Source organism: Prinia subflava, chromosome Z (genome assembly GCF_021018805.1).
Source record: "Prinia subflava isolate CZ2003 ecotype Zambia chromosome Z, Cam_Psub_1.2, whole genome shotgun sequence".
NCBI classification, from domain to species: domain Eukaryota; kingdom Metazoa; phylum Chordata; class Aves; order Passeriformes; family Cisticolidae; genus Prinia; species Prinia subflava.
This window is the reverse complement of record NC_086283.1, coordinates 95,148,771-95,172,089: the sequence shown is the minus strand read 5'-3', so window position 1 is coordinate 95,172,089 and position 23,319 is coordinate 95,148,771. Positions and strand designations below refer to the sequence as shown.

The 23,319-nt window shown below is 39.0% G+C and overlaps 1 protein-coding gene across 4 annotated transcripts in view; it reads right to left on the bottom strand.

Moving 5' to 3' along the window:
• The window catches only part of MAST4 (microtubule associated serine/threonine kinase family member 4), a 275,995-nt gene that overhangs the window by 10,032 nt on the left and 242,644 nt on the right, over positions 1-23,319 (bottom strand). For all 4 annotated transcript variants that reach the window (XM_063423907.1, XM_063423908.1, XM_063423910.1 and 1 more), the window contains 11 exons: positions 15,412-15,620; positions 14,523-14,661; positions 13,349-13,481; positions 12,468-12,633; positions 9,638-9,739; positions 5,795-5,917; positions 5,434-5,546; positions 4,366-4,493; positions 4,031-4,263; positions 3,049-3,249; positions 1,617-1,846 (listed from right to left, as the gene is read on the bottom strand). In XM_063423907.1, coding sequence (XP_063279977.1) covers positions 1,617-1,846; positions 3,049-3,249; positions 4,031-4,263; positions 4,366-4,493; positions 5,434-5,546; positions 5,795-5,917; positions 9,638-9,739; positions 12,468-12,633; positions 13,349-13,481; positions 14,523-14,661; positions 15,412-15,620 — 1,777 coding nt within the window. The remainder of the gene's footprint in view (positions 1-1,616; positions 1,847-3,048; positions 3,250-4,030; positions 4,264-4,365; positions 4,494-5,433; positions 5,547-5,794; positions 5,918-9,637; positions 9,740-12,467; positions 12,634-13,348; positions 13,482-14,522; positions 14,662-15,411; positions 15,621-23,319) is intronic.

Genomic DNA, 23,319 nt, shown 5'->3' with positions numbered 1-23,319 from the left:
ACAAACTACGTTACATAATGAAAGAAAAGAAGAAAAATATGTTCAGCTCTTTCACCATCCCCTACTTACTCAAACTTCATATTTAGGAGGGGTGTGGAATGGTTTCAAAGCTCACTGAAACACTGCTGGTTGCCGGTTGTAAAACGGAGTTTTCATGCATAAGAAGGGGTGGTTTACTACCCACTGCAAAATTTCAGAACTGAGTGAAGATTTTTAGCATCTGACAATGAGGAACACTAATGTAATTAAGGTAATGGTTGCATGAAGTACTCTAATCACAATAAAAATTAACTCCCTAATACAGTTAAGGATTGTTTCCATTTGGTTCAAAACTCACTAGGCCTCCCATCAGAGGGGTTGGTGCAGCACAATATTGACAAGGAACCAAAACAAACTGAATTGAAAAATATTTTGAAGATTGTTTAAATAATTTATTGTATTTTTAAATGAGTTTTTTAAGTCATGCAGACACCACTGAAGACTACAGTGCTAACAGAGTTAAACAACAAACTTAAAATACTTTTTAAAAAACCCAAGGTTTAACTTTAACTGCAGTGTGCCATTTTCCCCCTTCCTTTCACTGCTGAGACGTTACACTAGTGGCAAGAAATCTTTTTTTGTGATTTATTCCATTATCCACCAAATGTACCCATTTCTCCAGATTCAATGTTCTTGATGGATTAACAGGTCTAAGGGGTAAACAATATGAATAGAAATGAGTAACACACTACATCAGCACTGCTTCTTCAAAATCCACAATACATATTTAAAACTAAGCAGTGTACAAAACTTAAAGTCTTTTGATAAATTTGTAGTAGTTTTTTTAGGATAGTTGAAATCATTTATATACACACACTTTATGTATGTGTAATTTATGCAATATATAAAACAATAATTTGTTACCAACATAAATTATAGAATAAATGCATATATATGTACATAAATATATAATTATTTAACAATTAAAGAGGCTGACAATCAACAAATTGCTTCAGCCTTTCTCCCACTGTGTAGTGAAGAGAGGATGAAAAATACATGATTTATTCAAGACAGTCAATCTTCTTCCTGTACCATATGAATCTCAAAAGTATCCACAATTCCAATCTGCACATTTCTACACAACAGAGAATCAGGGCTTGAGATCAGCTTACTTGTGTTTAGTAAAATACTGCTGACTTTCATGAATCCCTTAATTGATGCAGTTTGATGAACCCCACCTATTTTTGAATGCTTTCTCTTCATAATGTCCTACATTTGCAGATGCTAACCCAAATCAAAGTGTCTGCAGCAAGCCTTTGGTTTTCTACAACATACTACTCTGAACTCAAGACACTTATTTTTCAAAAGTGACAAACTTGCCAAAAGTTGAAGTGAGGTTGCAGAAGTTCAACATTACACGTAGATAACGCTTCTGCCAAAGGTGGCTTGTTGTCTCCCCTACAGGCAACACTGCTCTTGTGTACAGGCAGAATTTCATTCTAAGAAAAACTGCTTGGCATATCATTGTAATCTACACAGTAATTGTCTACAAAGAGACACCACGGGTACAGAAAAGCGAATCCATCATTACAGTGTTCTGTGGCCGTGTATCAGCAAGGAAAGATGTGCTATCTTACCCAAACAATGTGGTGCACGGTGTAGATATCGCTGTCACCCACGTACACCCGGATTGCTCGGATGGTAAAGCCATACTTCTTTCCTGAACTGTGGATTACAATCGGCTGATGAGGACTTGCAGCGGCAATCGATGAATCGCGGCTGGGAGATGAATCTCGGGATGATGAAAGGTCAGATGACAGAGAATGAGGAGACATAGGACTTCCCAAAGGAGAAACACCAAACACATCTGGAAAGAAAAGATCTGCCTATTACCCTCTGAGCACACACAAATTTTGTTTAGTTTAATGATATCTTTGTATTAAAATACATCATTGTCTAAACAACTTCTCCTCCTCCCTGCCTGGTGTGCATATTAGGGAACGAGAAGTTCAACAAGATATTTGAACTTAATTCTTTTCCCTGGAGTGTAAACAGTTATTGTTTAATGCAAGGGTTAATTTGTTAGATGTAGACTGTTTTTTCATTTTGCACAGGAATACACTCATTGCTAACTTTGCAAGAACAACTCTCAGCCTTTTCCTAGCAACCAGTGATGAAAAGAAAATCAGAGTAGGGTCGCAAATGTTACTTTGAGTACACTCAAAATCATTCCCCAAGTAATCAAGCAATTCATAACAAATTGCTAGCTGTTTTCTTGGTTTCAGTTATACATAAAAACAGATAAAGACTACTGCAATTAAACCACAATATCTACCTAGGGCAGTAACTCAATGTTTGTAACAAGGCTCCATAACATTCTGCTACATCACGTAAAGACCACAAGACCTTCTTGAAACAATACCAATTCCAGCTTAGTTTTACTTTATGGTTTTGAATCCACTATGTGCTCATGCTTGTGCAAATGTGAATACAATTGCAGCAGTCTGGACTTCAGTTCTGAACAAGAAGACAGCAAAGTACCAATCCTTCCAGTGGAAACACTCAATATGACTATTATATGTCCCCTTACAGCATTATCTCTGCTCCAAATTTTGAGCACTCAATCTAAGGCAGTGTAGTACAAGTAGGAGGCTCCATGCCATTTCTATTTTTGTGATACTGCTCTCCTGTTTATCAACTTTTCTTATGAGGGATGAGAGAGAACTAGTCATGTGCTGCTTTAACAAACATCTGGTTTTGTGAGCTAGTTACAGTTTGATCTACAATGCTGCTGTCAGATGGACCAAGGACTGAAGTCACATCCTGCCGTGCATGCTCAAGGTCAAACAAGGCAGTCACCATTAAGCTGCATTTTTGCCTGTCAGAGAAGGCCCCTTAGCTGTAGTGTGAGCACCATAACTTGCTGACAAGATTGAACTGACTAGTCATGCAAATGAACAAGAGGAACAAAAGAGTGACACAGATCAATTCTGGACTATACAGAATCTTGCATTTGCATCATAAGTCTTGGTAATCATTAACATTTCAACTGAAGGTATTTATCCCTACCTCCTGGGATCATGAGGGACAAAGCACTTGCAGAAAGGGACTTTGTGACTTTTCCAGAGATCTTCTTTTTCTCAGTGCTTTCCAGTCGCTGTCGAGCCATGTGAGATGCAACCTCACCAGCTGGCTTTGAGGAGTTATCCGTACTGTCCACACTCTCACTTCTTCCATTTATTTGATCTAAGTGTTCTGAGAAACTGCCAACTGTACAAAGAAGAAGGGGTGAAGATGTTGAGGGAAAGCTGAATATCCTTTTGCTAATGGACCACAATAAAAACAAATTACTCTTAAGTGTAACTGGTTAAGTGTAAGAAGAGGATCACACACTCTGAGCTATCACTGCAACTGCTGTGCTAATGCAAACACCCCTACATGTGACCCAGGGGACAGCATGTGAGACTGGGAATACAGCACCATCAACACCAAGGTTTCAGACAAGGGAAGGAGATGGATGACCCTGAGGAAATTTTTCTTCTCCAGGAACAGAAAGGAGGGAGGGGGAGGAAAATATGGACTTCATGGGAAATCAAGGTTGTTGGAATAGAAGGGTGTATCTTAAAAAAACTCAGTCAGGTACAAAAGAGAAATAAGCTGAAGACTGGCAATGTGTAGATAAGAAACTAAGGCCCTGGAGTCTACTGAAATGCAACAAGTATTTGAGTAGGGAGATGATGCTCAAAATTAATTAAATGATTTGCAACATTTCCTCCTAGATTTGTAAGTCACCAAAGTTACTTCCACAAGTCAAGGAAAATCCTCTCAATTCTGAAAGGTGTACATCATAGAGAAGTCTTAATTAAATACACACAATGTGTACTACAGAGTGTTAGATCTGATCTGATCCCAAACCAGTTCTCTACTGGGATAGCTGTTTTTAAAAGCAGTTCTGAAATGCATGACTTCTGTATCTAGGCATGCTACTGCCACAAGAAGGCGGTCTGCCACTGTTTGTGGTGTCATCAGTCACGACACCCCCTGCCAATACCTGACAGTGTGGAGCTGCTGATTGTACTTGCTGGAGTGGTGACTTCAGGTTCGTCTTGCACTATTTCATCGCCCACAAACGCAGATTTCTCCTGCTCCTCCCGGGGTGCCCGTGAGCTGGTGGGCTCGTCGTGCTCTCCTTCGGCCGACACCGACAATTTTGGAAGCAAACCAGAACTGCGCTGCTGCCGGCTACTGTCAGTCTCAGATGAGATGGATGTAGATACCTGCTGTCTGCATGGAAAATAAGCAAACTCTCATGCAGTTAATGAAATGAGGAGGCCTGCTATCTGGCAAGCAGGATGTAGATAACTTGCAGTACGTCCTTCTACTTACATTTCAGAATATTCTGAACTCCAGCTTAAAGACTCCACAGAAGGCAATGCTACACTTTTGGTTTTGTCTCCTGCGTCTTCCTTTTCTTCACCTTGAATTTGAGTGACTCGATCTATACTACTAAAAACCTATTAAAGAAAAAAAACCACAAAAAATTTTGAGTAATCACTGACAGATTTCATATTAAAAAAAGATATGCAGGATCTACACTTCTATTATTTCAAATGATTATATAGTATTTCAGACTGCAAATTTCAAACTTCTTTGAAGCTTTTCAAATTTCCATGTTCATGTTTTTAAAATTATTTCTTGGCTCCTCATGTATGCGTACACAAATAGAGTCTCTTCTCATTATGAATTCTACTAATTTCAAAATGTAAACCAAGGCAGTAAAGCCAAAATCCTGGGTGTTCCCTTCCATTATTTCCTGCTAATTCACCCTCCACTGCATTGCCTGAGCATGTTCACTCTGCTCCAACAGATCTCTGATCAGCAATAATCAGCTCTCATCTCAGCTACTAGAGCATATTATCTTCAGGGCAGTTTTACCTTCAATTCAGAGCATTCAGATCAGTCCCTCAGATCTGCATTTCCCCATGACTGGAACACATGCTAACCATTACCTTGGTTTCTCCTTTGGTTGAACATCATTAAATTAATACCTACTACATGGTGATACTGTCATATTTGTTATGCTATCACCTACAAGATACCCAGGAGACAACTGGAGTAACATGAAAACTATGTATAAAGAAACCAATGCAAAGAACATGTATTAGCATTTAACTGAACACTTCCTTGAAACTGTTGGTTATGTTGAGTCTTCTGCAGAAAATACCATCATATTTATATAATTTTCCATTAGAACCTTAAAGATTCAAAAAGTAATTTTTCTACACAATATTCCCATATTTGGTTTAATGGTATTCGCTGTATTCTTGCTCAATTTCAATTAACTTCATAGTTTCTTGATAAAACAAGGTCCTATATATCTCTTCTATAGTTAACATTTCCAAAGTTTGCAAAAGTAGAACAATACATACTAAGATTACAGAAAATTTTACTTACTTTTGAAAATCTGTGTGAACATGAGGAAAACTGTCTTATCTCTAAATTAAAATCTTCATCATTGGTATCATCTTCTTCCTCAGTTTCCATATGGTGGTATTTCTCAGAACGAGCTACAAACGAGGGTAATAAAATAATAAATCTGAATTTATCAAGAAGAATGGATATCAAGATTTATTATTAAATTAAAATCTAGTTTTATTCTTAAGATTATTTCCGCTGAAGTGCCAATTCACCAGTGAAACTGCAAGCTGCCAGTGATTTTGATAAAGGAGATTTTAAAAGCAGTAAGCAAGAGTCAAAGACAGTGATTACTTAACCGAGGCATTCATCACTTTTTTTAATACCGTGAAACACCTACTGTCAAAATAACTTGTGTCATCTTCAGACTCCAACTGTGGAATAAATTCAGCTTTCTGCCTCAGCAGACTATTCCAGTCAAGGCTCCTGAAGAACTGATGCTGCTTTACTTCATATGCACCACCTGGAGGAGCCAGAGGAAAACACTGAACAAACTGTACCAAATCCTCGGATATTAAATGAACTAAACCCCCAGCCAACAATGCAGATAATCGTGGAAAGCCATGGTCATAGCTGTACACATGAACATCTACTATCCATTCCCATTAGACTATCCTAAACCTGTCAGAAATACTCCCTGCTCCTCTTTGTTGTGGCCATTTCTTTGAACAGTCTGTTGCTTTATCATTTCCCTCTTTTAAGATTTTTATTTTTCTGGATGTACAAATCTGTTAGCTACACATTAGTCAGGATCATCATATGTAGTTCTACAAATACAAATACAAATACAAATACATGCACTAGGTGAGTAAGTACAAGTCATAAAGTAATGCAGAATGATCCTTTATAGTTGCTCAATATAAATACTACTGCTGACTTAAGAGATCCTTTCAGTGTTTTATGACAGTAATACACAATTCTATAGGAAATACCCTATCATTTCTCTTATTTATTACTGCCTGCTCGTTTAATGTGCGTTTGAATTATTACACCAGTTTAAGGTTAGAAAACAACTGTAAGAACACAATGAAATACTGGAAATTTTGTCCTGGGAAGGTGGAAAATTATGTCATTAATAAAAATGCATCTAATTCTAAAACCTGAACAAACAAGTAACCTGCAAGACCTGCTGCCAGCTTGTTTTGGGTTTATGCTGCATGGTTTCGGCAGTGGGGAGGCTACAGGGGGTGGCTTCTGTGAGAAGCTGCCTTCCTCCATATCCAACACAGCCACTGCCAGCTGGCTCCAGGATGGACTGTCAGCTCATCAGCATTATCTGGGATAATGTATTAAAGCAGGGGAAAGACTGCTGCACAACAGCAGCCAGAAGACAGCAGTGAGAATGGGTGAGAAGAACAGCTCTGCAGAGTCAGTGCAGGAGGAGCTCCAGGCACTGAGCTGAGGCTCCCCTGCCACCTGTGGTGCAGACCATGGTGAGGCAGCTGCATCCCAGCCCCTGGAGGACCACGGTGGAGCAGGGTAGATCCCTGAAGCAGGCTGTGATCCTGTGCAAAAGCCTGTGCTGGAGCAGTGCCCTGGTAGGACCTGTGGCAGAGAGCAGCCCAAGCTGGAGCAGCTAGTGGCAGAACTTGTGACCCCATGGGGGACCCATGCTGGAGAATTTGTTCCTCAAGACTGCACCCTGTGGGAGGGACCCACGGGGGAATAGTGTGGGGAGGAAGGAGCAGCAGAGGCAGCACTGATGCACTGATCACAACCCCCACTTCCCATCCTCCCATGCTGCTTGGAGGGAGGAAGTAAAGCAGTAGTGTTAATTGGTGATAAATTAAATAAACTTCCTTGAGTTTTAGTATGCTTTGCCCACGATGGCAACTTCCTGTCCATATTTCAACCCACGAGCCTTTGGCATATTTTCTCCTCCCATCCAGCTGAGGAGGGAGGAGATTTGGTGGGTGGTCAGTCAGGGTCAACTCAGCACATTGATACAGCATGTATACTTCTCTACGTCAAGGCTACAGAGAGAAAAAATGGAACCTCCAGGACTGGTTCCTAAATCCGTGTTAAGATTTCTAGACTGGGTTCTTCGCTTTTCATACTGCACCAGGGAAAAATGCACAGATGCCAAATCTTCCCAAAGCAGACCGAAATCACATCTCATTGTAAGTCACTAGCTAAGCAGTGAAAATTTCTTTGAGCACAGTAATGGGATATTACATCACAATTGTATAATTCTTGATTGGTATCAGACACTTCAAGCCCAAAGAAGTCTTTTTACTGCAGTTTTCCTTCTTCAAAGTAAGTGTAGTGTCTAGCTCTCTTCTTTCAATTTGCCTTTGCCACTCAGGTCTCCTGAGCAAATGAACAATTACGATTTCCATGAAGTGTTATGCAGCTTGCTAATAAATATTAAACAGACAGGACTGTAATTTGAAATGCACGGTGGAGCCTGGCGTAAGTCATGCCATTTTCCAGTGCCCATGTGGAACCTGTCACACTGCAGCCTCCATTTCTGTGACCTGATTCTAACACTTAAAGATTCTACAACTTTGTTGTGGTTTCTGAACCCCCTGCTTTTCTGCTTCAAAGAAATAGCTGCTTTATTTTCATCTTCAGACTGCCAACTCTTAGAGAGACCAGAGGCTTTAAAGATGTCAGCTGCTAATTGAGCACCACAGGTGGTTCGTATTATGGCACTGACCATTCACTATTTAAGCCAGCCTCATCCTACCCAATTCACTCTCTCCACCAGCTGTATAGCAACAGACACAGAATTTGCAATCTACTTCTGATCCAGCCTCTTACAGGTCAACAGTCTTGAATTAACGCTGTGTTTACTAGGCAAATCATCCGACAATGAAACAACAATGCCTGGAAAGAGTGTACTTAATAGAAGGGAATAAAACTAGTTGTGGATTTTCATTTTGCTCTTGGCATTGGTGCCCTCTGCAGCAGATGAAGCAGGCAGCAAGTGGAGAAGCTACTGGGGCATGACACCTTCCTCAATCCCAACTTGTTTAACACGAGGCAAGGGACAGCAATAAACTTTGCTGGATGCCACTTAGTCCAGACCATCAGTTACAGAGAAGGGCTGTTCACACAGATCCAGACATTCAGGCTACAGGGACATGCAGTTCATTTGTATCAGTCACATCATCATGCCTTGAAGGAAACTGAAGGAAGACATGTCATTTGGGACTGTGTCAATAGTTCTCAGGGTCCGGGTTATAATCACGTTTTCCCTGAGCAGCTGTGATAAGGCCAGTTATGAACTGATTCCTAAAGCCTCTTTTTAATTAGGCCTAAAAATAAGTAGCACAATTCGACTCAGTTTTCTGAGCAATTTGCCAAGTACTCTCGGGCTCACTCAACATGCCACTTGGTTTCCTTAGCGTTCCAAATGTTTTCCTGTTCATGGCATACAGTGTTCACTTTAAGTAAGACTATACCTTTACATTTGGGCCCTTTTAAACAGGAGGCAATTTTTTCTGTCTTTACCTAGTGTTTTGCCTAAAGGGATGAAGTCGGTGACCAGGGTTCCCATACATTAACACTTAAAAATCACATACAATAATGATTCATTACTGCCTCTCACAGAAAGTCCCAAATATATCCTGGTCTATCAACCAACACATAAACTCTATAACATAAATGCACAGTACTTTCATTAGCCTATGAAGTCTTAATACTTCTTTAATATTCAGCTTTAATTCTTTTTCATACAAGGCATAGTAGTGCTTGATAAAGGAGAACAACAAGACTTCTCACCACACAGCCTCAGACAGTAATTTCTGAATAAGCAGTTTGAGTACTCATCACCCACCCTAGCACCTGGAGGAATCAATCTGCCAGGCTAAGATGCTTCTGAAGAAGGAAGTTATGTATTGATTCCCCTCCTATATTTCTGTATTTAGTCATTTAATACTGTACTCATGAAGAAACCCCATACACTGACTGACAGGGTCTTCAAGAAATTTCTGTTATATTTATCAAATTAGGACTAAATGCAAATAAGCACATGTAAATCCCACAGAAATCAGGATGGACATCATCAGGTTAAGTTTGTATTACTGGTCTGAATCTATGAATTATCATGGACTGTTGTCATACTGCATGTCGTGACAGATGTTGCCCAAGCAAAATAAATAGGTGAACAAAAGCTCTCAATGCTGAATACAGAAGCTATTTCTAGTATATTAATAATTCAAAATTAGTGTTTCCTAACCTGTTCCCAGTCTTTCTAATGGATTCTGCCTAAGCAGCAGAGTAATCAGATCCTGGGCATCTGGAGGTGGTGCTTCATCCTTTTCAGGCCAGTTGATTTCATCTAAAAAAAAAAGAAAGCAGTTTGATATTGCTGAAGTCTGATCCCAGCACAAATTGCATGAATGCTCTCAAAAGTGACCTACCAGCAAAGTAGAGTTAAAGCAACTTTTTCAACTTACTCTGCTGCATACCAATTATTTCTAATTTTCACACTCTCTATACAGACTGCATAAACATACTATGTTCCCATTTCCTTCGGAAGTATCATTTAACTCAAAACTGTGTTTAGCAGCAGAATACATGAATGCCTGGCTCATGGAAAACTTCCAAAATATTAGCACAATTTGTATGCTTTCTCTTCCCCTACCAAATCATGGTTTAAACTGTAGTTATGTTGCATGGAAACTGTTGTTAAGATGGAAACTGCTGACCTGACCTGGCAGTTGCTGCTCACATCTGTGTTTCTTCTCTAATGCAAGTAACTCCTTGAAGTCATTACTCCCATGACTAAGGGTCAAGGTGTCAGACTGTGCTCTGGCAACATATATGACAATGAAGCTTTTTTTCAGGAGTCTCATACTTCCACACCACCTCCCTCTACTGACTCTTACACTACTATGGCTTTTACACTTCATGCCAAGCTGGACCTAAACCATGCAATCAAGACAGGATACACTGTGTATGAACATGAACTTTCTAACAGTGCACAAACAGCAAGTTTTGCCTGATTTTTCATGTAAGCTGCCTCCACAAATGTAATATAGTACAGGTTTAGACAAAACTCTGCAGAAGTTTCTTGGGAGGTACAAGGATTTTGGCATCACAGAAACAGCACACTTAGAGATCCAGAAATACAGAAAGCTTTTAAGGATTTTGTTGTCATCTTATGATCTACACTTCTTCTATAAAACAATCATAACTGGATAAATACTTCATCAGAAGCTACATGCAGGTTTGACCTTTGTATATGAGACTTTAAGGGAAGGTACTGATATAAGCAGACATGAAATGTAACCTATTTCTGGAGCAGTATTTTAAATTCTTATCCCTTTAAGTATCTACAAGTTTACACTGGGGCCTCCCACAGCTGTCCATGCACAACCTGAGGGCAGGAAAGGCAACCTAAAATTAAAAGGGAGGCAGCAATATTTTAAAGTTTCAAATTAAAAGAATTTTAAATAGAATGTAGATTTTGTCCACGGAAACTGGAAGAAAAATCTAGGCTACAGTTTGGTTCTTTAAGAAGGCTCTTACAATCAAATACAAGGGCATCATTCATTTTAGCACAAGAAACATATCCAACTAGAGTTCTTCTAGAGATACTAGGAATTATTAAGTAAGGATATTTCACATAAAAGAGAAGCAACTGACAAATCAACATCAAAACAAGAAACTGAGCCAACCAACAGTCTTGGAGGGTGAGTGGGAATAGATGATGTTCACAAATAGCCTTCTAGAAATAATTTCTGTAAGATAAATTGACTCATTCAAATGAAGATATTTATAAAAGTATCAGCTACATTGTAACACATGAAAATATGTTTTACAAAGGTAACATTAATGCCAGATGCAAAATAAAGCCTAAAGTACAAATCTGGTCATAAATTTTAAGACTATTCCCTCCCCTTCTCCCAGTCAGGGAGTATAAGGATAAAAACACAGTTGTGCGTGTCTGGAAATGCAATAAAAACATGATGAGTTATTTCCACGTTTGCCTGCCTACAGCTTCCACTGCAGTTTAAATCTGATTTGGAAAATAAAGCATGAATATGCATTGCAGCCATGGGGCATCCAGAAAACAGACAGCATTTGCTGCTTGTGTTAATTAAACAGTTGATTCTTCTTGCCACTCAGGCCTCAGCATATTACATCAGAAAACAACACAGTTAAAATCCATGAAGACATAGAATGTCACATGCATTTTAATAGTTTACAAACAAGTCTGGCTTTTAGCTTCAGAGATAGAGGAAAGAAAGATGATGACAGAATGTCTCCTTAAGTACAAAAGGGTACTTGTTGCATTCTCACAGAATGAGGAACCAGAAATGCATTCTTAGCTATTGGACTTTTTAAGCAGATCATAAAACAGTCTGGGAAATACTCAGTAACAGAGGTGCCGTTCAGTTAACCTAGTGTCATAAACAGTGACCCTCCACATCTATGCATTTGGGAAATTTATGGAAACAGCAGGTAGTATAGTAAACAATTCTGTTTAATTATCATTCAGTTTTGTCACAAGACACATAACAATATTTGGGGTCAGTCTGCAGGTTAAGATCTAAAAGGTTATTGAATTTTAAATGGAAGAAGAACAGCTGCTACAGAAATAACATTACACTCCAACAATCACCAATGAAATCATTAACAATCTGTAAACTGAATTAGTTTCCTTCTTTTTCTCATTATTTATTATTTGGGAGACATTTGTTTTAGGGTTTTATTACATCTTCGTTAATTTCTTTATTGAAAATGCCATGAGGCTTTTTCCCATTTACGCCAATTTATTTTAACTGTTTCTTCTCTGGTATAATTTCTTTACCAGAGACAGAAATCACTACTGCATGGTGGCATTACTTTTTTACTAACATAGCTTCTCTCTTCTGAACAGTGCAGCTTAAGCCCTGGACTCTGTATCCATGAATTTCTGTACTTAGCAACAATATACAGTAGGTTCAGCTTTTAATCTAAATTAATTGTTATTGCTTTGAAAGAAAATTGTGTGGTCTATCAGTAAAACTGAAATACTTTAACTTTTAACAGATTTAGGTTTTTTTAGTGATGATCCTCACCACTTATTACTTGTCCAAAGAGCTCTTCTGGTGTATCTCCAAAGAATGGCACACATCCAACAAGAAATTCATAAAGAATAATTCCCATAGCCCACCAATCCACTGGTTTTCCATAACCCTGTCTCAGTATCACTTCAGGAGCTATGTATTCAGGTGTACCACAGACCTGAAAGAAAGAAAACAAGCATGATGGCAAAGCAAGTCTTAACTGAGCTACGTCACACTCTTTATAATTCCTGAAATGTAAATTAATATGAAAAAAAATGGAATTCAGTTGGGTTTAGTCTGCTGAGTTTGCATAACAACTTATGTTTTTAGAACAACCTACCTACATCAGGAGGCACCATAATCACCATTTGCGTATCTGTCATGCAAAGGACAGTTTGTGCTTTGTACACAGGAATCCATCAAGGCAAGTATTTTATTTAACTTTAAACATAATGTTATCCTTATATGAAAGTTGTGATGGCTTTCTCTTAAGTAACTTCTAGAGTGAACAGATTGTGAGCAACGGTAATGAGGCATGCTTAAAGGGAAATGGGCCATAGCACAGATTTTAGCACCCTCGGTTGTACAACGCATAATGAGCTCCACAAGTACTCTGCTGAGACTTCTGAATTCTTTACAAAACAGGTTTCCATTTGTCCCTCTCACAGATTCACTTGCACACAATTAGGTTGTTAATCTTACTAATAGATCTTAATGTAAAAAGGAAAAAGCCTAGAATAATCTCCAAGGCACCAGTTAAAGTACCTGACATATTCAGCTGGAACACCAATGCAGAAATAATTACGGTTTATTCAGTATTACAGTATGTTCTGCTGGCAAGATATTACTTCATGTGAATGCTCAGTGTAGAAATGAAAAAGGCTGTTTCTTACTTGTTTGTCGAGGAATTCTCTGGCATCCTTCTCAATGTGACCCTCATACAGATTGGTAGTCAAACTCATTAGCCCCACTTTTGACAGGCCAAAGTCTGTAAGCTTTATATGGCCCATGGATGTTACCAACAGACTGAAAAACAGAAATTTTTTAAGTCACTGTGATACAATTCAACATTATGTGCTTCTCATTGTTATTACTATTGTAATACTTAGAGCAAAATGTTTCATTAGCACTGTAAAATTATAAATACAGCTTAAAAGTACTTTAACTAGTATAGAATAAACAGGTTAAAAATCTAAGTCTTACATTTGTTACTATTGCTATCAGAAGTAAACAAACTCTTTATATGCAACTGAACAATATGTTATAGAACTACAGAGGTCTTGAGAGCTGAGCACTTGAAGCTTTGAAGAAACAGTTGTCATGTGAAGGACCTAAAGTAGAATACATGTAATTTTTGAAGTGAGGTGAATATTTTCCACCTGTAAAAAGCTGGGTCAGTCATGAATTTGGAAAAAACCTCACAGTATTAAGTTAGTAACTAATACTATACTGTCCTAAGGTATCATATGCTATGAAGGTATTGTCAATCAACACCCATGACTTAAATTCTTTTTTTCCTGTATTATGAATACAAAGACTAATGGAGTTGAAAGTACCATACTCTGTATTTCAGCTACTTGCTTTAATGTTAATTTACTTGTATAGGAGCAACACTATACTTTTAAATACTGAAACTGAAAACCCTAATTCCCTCAGAAAACAAAGTGACCCCCAAAACCCATGCAACAGGAGATATTTCCACATCTGCTCAATCTTGTCTTCAAACATGCAAATGCCTGCAAGTTGACGATATTTTGTATCAGTGGTTTAAGTATACATCAAAAAAATATTTCCTAATGACTAAAATGCGTTTCCCTCCATTCTAATCAGAAGAGTAATTACTTTTTTCTTTTTAGCTACTCTGATAGCCTCTTCCATCTTAAACAAAGAAAGTTCTTAACAGCTCTTTCAGGAAAAAAAAAGCATTTTTTGTAACCACAAGTTATGGAAATTCAAATACTGTGAAGGAATTGTGAACCTACATAACATTTACAATAAAAAAAATCAAACCAAGCTTTTTATCTAACAATTTCAAATTCATCTTTCAGTTATATTCTATATACGTACTTGTCAGGTTTCAAATCCCTGTGTACAATTCCATAATTATGAAGGTATTCCAGGGCCAGAACAGTCTCTGCAAAGTACATCCGTGCCATGTCTACAGGTAAGGGACCCATATTCTTCATCAAAGTAGCACAGTCTCCACCTGTGGAAACAGTACAAACATTCCAGATGACTCTATAAATTCTGAGTGTATCAGTATAAACCATATACGATGCTGAAAGGAACACAAACTGCAGTCATAAATTTTTATTTTCCAGTCAGGTGATTCAACTAAACATGTAAACCCCCTCCAAACTACTACAGTGCAAGCACAGTGTGAAGCTGGGAGAGAGCACTACAAGGAGTCAGCTGAAAACCAGTAATGTACTGCTACCTAAAGAGAAAATACACAAATAAATTGGGGGGATGGGGCTAGTGAAAGCCCACAGAACCACACCTAGGTATCTCTTCAGTACTGCTTCTGCCCACTGCTCTCCTTCAGCATTAGCACCTTTTAAAAAGTCTCCTCTTTCCTCTTTCTTTGTAAAAATAACTACTACAAATCCCCCACCACTTGCTAATGAAAATTTCAGCTCCAGAAAAAAGCAAACATTTTCACATGAACTTTGATTGCTAGCACACTTTCCATTACAATCTATAAAGAACTTACTCTAAGAGCAGTTATTTCCCATTATAGCTGGAACACAAGTGTTTTACAAGCTGTTTACTGGGAGATAATGACTGGTGAAAAAAAAAGAACCACCTTGCTGTTGGATCTGGTTCCTAAATCTGAATTGCCAGAGTACGGAGGACACACGGGGGGCCCCTTCTAATTTAACTACCATATGGGTTATTTTTCTTTTGTGGTGTAAGGGAATTGTCTTCTTCCTCTGTGAAACAGACAGAATTTTACCTTCTACATATTCCATGACCATGCATAAATGGCGTCTTGTTTCAAAGGAGCAATACATGCTGACAACAAATGGATTTTCTGCAAATGTCAGGATATCACGCTCAACGAAGGCCTGCTGGATCTGGTTTCGGAGGATGAGATTCTGCTTATTAATTTTCTTCATGGCAAATCTTTGTCTGGTTTCTTTGTGTCTCACAAAATAAACCGCACTGAAAAGTTCGAATGGCGGAAAAAAGGAAAAGTCTGGTTAACTACTAAAAATGCATTTAAAAATACATTTTTCACTGGGTTTTTTTAAACTCTATATATGTTATAAAAAAGACTTGTTTTCAATTCAATATAGTCCTTTACATTAAAGAATGGTTACAAATCTCATTTTGTTTAAAAACTAGAATGAATGTCAGTCAACAAAAATTAGTACTCAACCTAAAACAAACTTCTGACCTTCCCTGTACCTCCAACCAAACAACAGCAAATATAACAGCAGATATAGCAGCAAAGCTTTTAGCCCAGGCAGATTTCAGGCATTCCCATCAACAAAGGATAACACACAAAATCCAGGTATGGCACAGTGTTATAAATGGCCGTGACAAATGCTTGCTCTGTAGGTGTGCTGAAAGGAAATGATGACTCAGACTCAGTCCAGGAGACTTATCAAAGGTCTCTTACGAAGGTTGCTTAGAAGTTGCTCAAAGGGGTGACTCCTCATTACCAAAATCTCCTGTTCTTGTTCAGTCCCTGACATCAGCACTGATCCATGCTGGAGGAAGGCCACCAGTAGGTAACCCAAAACAAAGATCCCTCTGTTAACTACATGGGGCTGTGGTTTATCCTGACTTGCAGAATTCCACTGGGGTGCTGGGAACAAGGTTTCCTGTATATTTGGTTAGGTAAAGTCAGTGCAGTGAGGGAAGCAAAGAAAAGAAAACCTCACTTGGGCAACTCTTGTCTTTCAGGTCTAAGGAGAAGGTATTACCCTGCTGTGAAACACTCAGAGGGACTTTACTACTGCATTTCTCAAAATCCCTTGAGGGAAACCCTGAACATTTTTGCCTTGCTTGAAATCTACTTTATAGCATTTAATGCCTATACCATCTCCAGTAAGTAATTATCACAGTGTTTATGGGAAAAAAGCACTTAAAGGAGAAAATAAGAGGGAGGAACTGGGAGGAAATGGGAATCAATTGTGAAGTTTTTAAAATTCAATTAATTATCCCCATGAGGTCCAACTATCAGCATACAATTAATTACACAAACACAAAAGTAACACTTGCCTTACTATTTCTACAAAGATCTTCAAACAGCTACCAAAATTATAGGCACTGAAAAAAATTAGGACTTCTCCTTTCCTTTGTGAAGGAAAACTTTCTAGACAGCATAGTTTCTCTTACTGATTCCAAAAGCTTTCATTAATCCCTCATTCTTGTCTGAGCATGGGGCAGGTAAAAGACATTACACAATTATGAAAGTAGGTAAAAACTACCTTGGGCAAAACCCATGACAAACCCCACCCTTTGTGCCTCCTACTAAGTCTCACTCCCTTCTGCCCCTCCCAAGCTGGAATACAGACTGAGTTATTCAGCCCCAGTACTCCTCCCTGCTGACTTCATGCCTTCTGTCCTACAACTCTTCCTACTGCTCCCCTTGTATTCACTTCCCTCTCCAACTCTTGTTCTTACAAGCCCTTCCTTGACCTTTTTCTTTCCCTTGCATTTTGGTTTTTCCTCTATCATTTGTTGCTTTCTCCTGTCAGTTTCATAATCTCCCGTAATATCTTTTCTTTTACCTGTTTCAGTCCCTGGCATGTAGAAAATTACTGCCTAAAGTTTCCATCCTTCAAAAAAATCCAATTACATGAATGAATTAGGGACTGACTGAGGAACTTGGCATACAAATATTTCTCCAGAATTTCAAATTGGACAGTGCCAAGATGGACTCTTAAAAGGCAAACAGAAACCACAGCACATTATTACAGCATCTTAATAAATCCTCCTTTCAGATCATACACATCTGCAAGATCATTACTAACATACTTAAAAATGATTAAAGACTAAGTTCCAGGAACTATCTAGTCCTGTAAATACCCAGGGCATGCTGCTATATTTTCCCAGCTGTCTAAACTGCATCTTCAGTCTTACAGTCACAAGAAGGTAACTTTCCACTAGGATTCTGTTGTTTCTCAGAAAAAAACTGTTTAGCTCAAATGTACCAGACTCACAAGATAACTGCAGCACAATAGTCCTCTTGCTTTTACACATGCATACACTGTTTATGCTATACAAAGTGCTTCTAAATTATCTTCAACAGACAAAAATGCCTAACATCTCTCATATCCTCTGGTCACAGTACTCCAGCAAACATTTACCCCTTATGAAGAAAACTATATGCCAGCCAGCAGCAAGTTCATCATCCAGTGCTGCCTATGATCTTCAGCATATTGTAAAGACAATTGCAAATTTAAGGATCCTGTGACACAAAAACAGCATAGGGAGAGCACCTAGACTGTCGTGTCAATCCACTGAATGACAGTGGCATGCCCTGTCAGCCAGCAGAGCCAAAAGAAGAGTGGTACTACTGTGTCCTTCTACTGTTTCAAATGAAGAATTTGATTTCCTATCTTCCCTCAGCTTTCAGCTTTCACAACACAGCAATAAAAGTTTCCAAGGCATCCTCTGATTTCACTGTGCAAATTTCAACAGGTATGCAAGTGGTCTGCATTTTACTGATGCTGTAGCTCAACACAGTAAAAAAGCTTAGTTTTCAAGAGAAATAAGAACATTCATAAAGAATAAGGAACCTTCATATGGCAGTGTCCAAACATTACCTTATTTCACTTTCAACATAAATCTCAGCCTGAAAATCTGTAATACCTCTAGTTAGGCACAACTATCAAACATTGCAAAAGTGGTAAGATGACAAAAACAAGCTAAAATATTTAACTGGCTTTCTGAGTTAGTCCAAATAAATATCATGCCATCTATCACTCCAATCTTACAGACATGATTCCTGTTTCTTCTCTAAATTGAAAAATCTCTCATTGCCAAAAAAAATCCAGATAGACAGGTTTCAGGCCTAGTTTACACCTCTCCAATAGCTCCAACTTTTAGAGACATTTTACAATCTAGACTACATTCAGTGCTTAAGGCTATTATAGCTGACACTATTTTTTAATCTGTCAGAGGGCCCTGAACTCCTTGTGGAGACACAGGTACTGTACTCACTGCTTAAAAATTATACCTGGAACTTTGTTTCATTTTTACAAGCAATTTCCTGAGAAGAGACTGCTAAATTCTGTTCTACCCTGGAATTATGTCTCATGTTGACTCCAGTGAAGAGAAGCTACTTGTGGTTTATATTATTTGGTGAAGTTTATAGATAGTTATTTAAGATCAGAATTTAAAAGCAGCACTGTACCACCTCCAGACAAAGCAATGCCTGTGACCAGATCAGAGTTATTTGGGGGCATGAGGAAATGCTACCTAAAGCACTGCAGCTCTCAGACAATGCACCCAGGCTTGTCCTTGCAATATTTCAGACTTATCCTAGTCTGCCTAGAAGGAAATGAGAAGCTGGACATATGACAAAAAGAACTTGGTGACTTTGATCCTTCTCTCACAACTGGTATTAGTCCTGGTTGTCCTAATATGTCATCAATTTTCAGTAATAAAATCACCTCTCCATACCTAACAGGACCAATGCCTTCTATCTTTACAGCAGCTGGTGAACACAGGTTCAAATTATGAAACTGCAGTCCAAAATTCTAATGGGTAAACTGTTTTGTGCTACTTTAGCGAACCTACAAAGAACATCACTCTTCCACCTGTCCCCTTTAACTTTTGAACTAGTGGCTGCCAGGCTGATGATGAATTAACCTGACTGATGAAGTTTTATTCTACAGCTGGTAACTTCCTTAATCCTGTTCCAAATACAACTCTGCATGAGCAAGTAACTATCAACAGAGTGGAGAAGGGACAGAAGCAGCACCCACAGATTACAGGCAGCAGCTGCTCAAGACGCACTGCTTCCGAGTTTTTAAATTTATCATGCAACACCATTAGCCAGTATGTCATGTACATACTGACATTTCCATCCTTGCAAAACTAAAAGCATTCTGATACATACATACTTAACTGATACAGTTATACACTGAAGAGATATTGAACTGACATCACTTGCTGCCCTGAAATCAAACATAATTTTTACTCTGTTGAATTTTTTCAGGAACCCAGGCTGATGCTAACTTGAAGAGATGGAACACTACTACCTGCTACCTCTCACAAGCTGGAATATGGAAAAAATGCTGTTGTGAGTGCAGTAAAATTTAAAATTTGGGAAGTAAGAGTTAAGTCTGGCTGAATAAAGTCAGCTAGACAGCTTGAGAAACCATTAATGACTTGGCCGGAATCCCATACATTTACTGATTCACAGCTTGTTTAACTTCTTGTATATTCCTAGCCATTCCCAAAAGCCTCATCTACTCATCTACTACACCTCATGTACTATAGCCATTTAATTGCACTACAGATGAGTTTACCCAATCAATTAAAAGCAGAGAACTGCTAAGGTATTTACTCAAACGTTCACAAAACCAACAGTTTGCATTTAAACTCATCAAATTTAACATATCTGACAAATCTCTGCTACAACATGCCAAGACCAACAATTACTCTGTCAAGTAATCAAAGCTTTCCATTTCACTGATAAAGGCAAAAATACTACATTAAAGGAAAAGAATGTTATAGGGTTTTCTTTAATTAGTTCAGATTTAAACCCTCCATTATAGCCTCAAAATAAGTAAAATAATACCACAGCATCCTGCAGCAGCTTTATTAAGTCAGAGCACAAAATATGCCCACTGACATATTTTAGAGAATGAATCAATGAAGCACAGGCAGAATTCACATATACTTAGATTATTTAAAAAAATTAATGGCCTGGAAAAACATAGGAGGGAAAATACAATTGTTGTAGCATAACAACAATAACTTTTGTTTCAGCTCCTTATACTTGTAAATAAACTATAATAAATGCCTTCAGGATAGTTTCTTGCTTTATATTCACAAGAAATAGGTACTACTCATTTATTACACTCCATTTCATAGATGGGTTACACAGCGTTTAGGCCATCTTGATGTTTTCTCCTTTAAACTTGACCATAACTTCTGAGTAAATTAACCATCAACTATATTGGAGCCAACAGCAAAAAGAAAACCCTGCTGTAATACAGACCAGAAAAATGGTCTGTTGATTTTACAGTCCGTCTGACATAGTAGAGATTTTCAAGCACACAGATAGTTTTGAAAAAGTGATATCCTAGAGAATTTAGGAGCACAAGCCTGCTCAATTTACAGTATCAAACAGGTGCTAAAATCACTTTTAGAAGTTTTTTGTCTCACATTTCAGCGTGCTCCTCTCCATGTACTGGGTTTGTATAGCAAGGTTTTGGCAGTGGAAGGACTACAGGAGCCCACAGTGGAGCAGGTTTCCTGGTACAGCTCGTGACCCTGGCACAGGCCACACAGTAACAGGCTGTGCCTGAAGAACTGCACCCCATGGAAGAGTGACCCACGTTGTTGCACTCATAGGATGGACTCACACTGAAGAAATTCATGGAGAACTGTCTCCCATGGGAATGCCCCCACCCAAGCAGAGGAAGGACGATCCTCCCTGAGCTGCTGCAGGAACAACTGGGATGAACTGACCATAATCCCCATTCCCTGTGTCCCTGCACCGCTGGGGCGAGGAGGCAGAGCCAGGAAGGATAGAGTGGTGGAGGGAAGGGGTTTTTTAAAGTCTCATTGTACTTCTGATTATTCTGCTCTGATTTTGTTAGCAATAAATTCAATTAATATCCCAGTTCAAGTCTGTTTTGCCTGTGATGGTATTTAATGACTGATCTCTCCCGGTTTTTATCTCAACCCATGAAACCTTCATTGTATTTTTCTTTCCCCTGTCCAGCTGTGGAGTGACAGAGTAGCTTTGGTAGGTGCCTGGAATCCAGCTAGAGTCAACCCACCACAGGCTGTTTGTTTCCTCATTTTTGATTGTTCTTTTAAGAAGTAACCATTTAAAATAAAAATAAAACAAAAAAAATCTAGTTTCTTATTACTTCCTAAAGGATGGAATTAATACCACTCTACTGAAGTGATAAGCTTTCCACTTTCCACTAAGACTACTGCTGTATTATAACCTGTTAGCCTACCCCTGTTTTTATACTGGCTAATGAAAAATAATGATTCATGAAGAATCTGGATATACTTCAAGCTGGTTACTCTCTAGCACCTTTCTTTTCTTCATGTATTAATCATATTCTCGTGTCATTTTTACAGCATTACACTGCCAATTTTGTGTATCATTGGCATTTAGAAGATAATTAGTAAGTCCTGCATTTCCCTGCCATTAACATGAGGGAAAGAGTGCCACAAGTGCATGCCACAGAAGGTCATGGCTTTTCATCTGTTCTTTTCCAGCTTTGCAGATCCCTTTTTGTCTTTGGTTTCGGGTGGACAGTTTTCTCCAGTCTGTATTTCTTAATGGCCCCTTGAGCCTCCTTCTGGCTGTAACATCTACGGAGCAAGAGGCACGGGTAGGTCCACTGACCCTCTGCCTCGGGGTGCCAGGCCTCACTCTGCTGACCACTGTACACCGAGCTGCAGCTGCTCCTTCCTCTCCCCACCCCTCAGCATCTGAAAACTGCTCAGAGCTGAGAAAGGTGCAGTGACTCTTGACACCCCTTTCTCCAACAGGGGCCTAGCCCACACAGTTCTTTTTATCCTCCTCCAGTAAGAAAAAGAAGGGAGAAATGAAGAAGAAGAAAATGAAGAGAGGAATGGAGGGGACTTGACATCTGCCAAGGGAAGGAGAAATGGGTGCAGACAGGGAGTGGAGTAGCCTCTACTGCTAACTGCTGAGAGGCAGGCTTTTGAGGCACTGGAGAAGGTGAGATACGGTAAGCAGCAAGTTTGTCTGAAAAAGTTTTGATAAAATTAACTGAGCAGAGCTTGACTAGTGAGAAATCGTATTTGAATATTTATATAACTTTAATGCAGATTATACTACTTTGCTTGGGATTTTTGCTGAGTTATGAAAAAATCTAGCGGCCTCCACACAAGTTACCACTGCCAGCAGTCCAGGGAGTGCTAAACATCTCCTGTTCCAGAACTCACAGGAACCCTCAAATAAATTTCATCAGAGAGAGCCCGACAGCCTCAGGCCTTCCAGCAGACACACAGCACTGCAGTGGGTAGACTGCAGGTGCTTTTTCTCCTCTGTCCAAGATCCCCTCACAGAGTGCTCAATCCTAGCAGCTCGCTGCCACTTGCCCCCTCAAGCAGCGTCAGCCTAACGGGGTCTGTGCTGGAAAGCAGCACCGCCCTCTCCTCTGCCAGGCTGTGACACTGGCTCATCACCTCAGGATGAAAACCTCTCTTTTTTGAGCCAGTTTATATCCCTCTTGTTTCTGCAAGTTACACACAACAGAAGTTCCTGTCTTGATACATGCAGGAGGAGGAGCCAAAAAAGGATCTAACAGTACAGGATCAGAAAAGGGGACTGAAGATGGACACCATCACTGCACAGTGCTTCCAGAAAATATTCTGGAACTGTTCATTTAGAGGCCCTGGTTACCAGAACTTTCTCTTGGTCTTCTAGGGTATCTTTAGATGACTTACATACCACTAGGCAGTAAAGTGTGCACTCTTAAGTATCCAGAAACAAACCAAGAAACAGCAATTCCTTTAAAGCTATTTAATTAAAATTGAGAACTAGAATAGCATAAACAAGGTAACAAAATACTGCTTTTAGGCCTCAATTCAGGAAATTTGTTTCTACTGCAACAATACTTCTAGGTCAAGTAAGCACTCATTTTTATCAATCTGTCTCCCTACAGATGACATATAATTCTCTCTC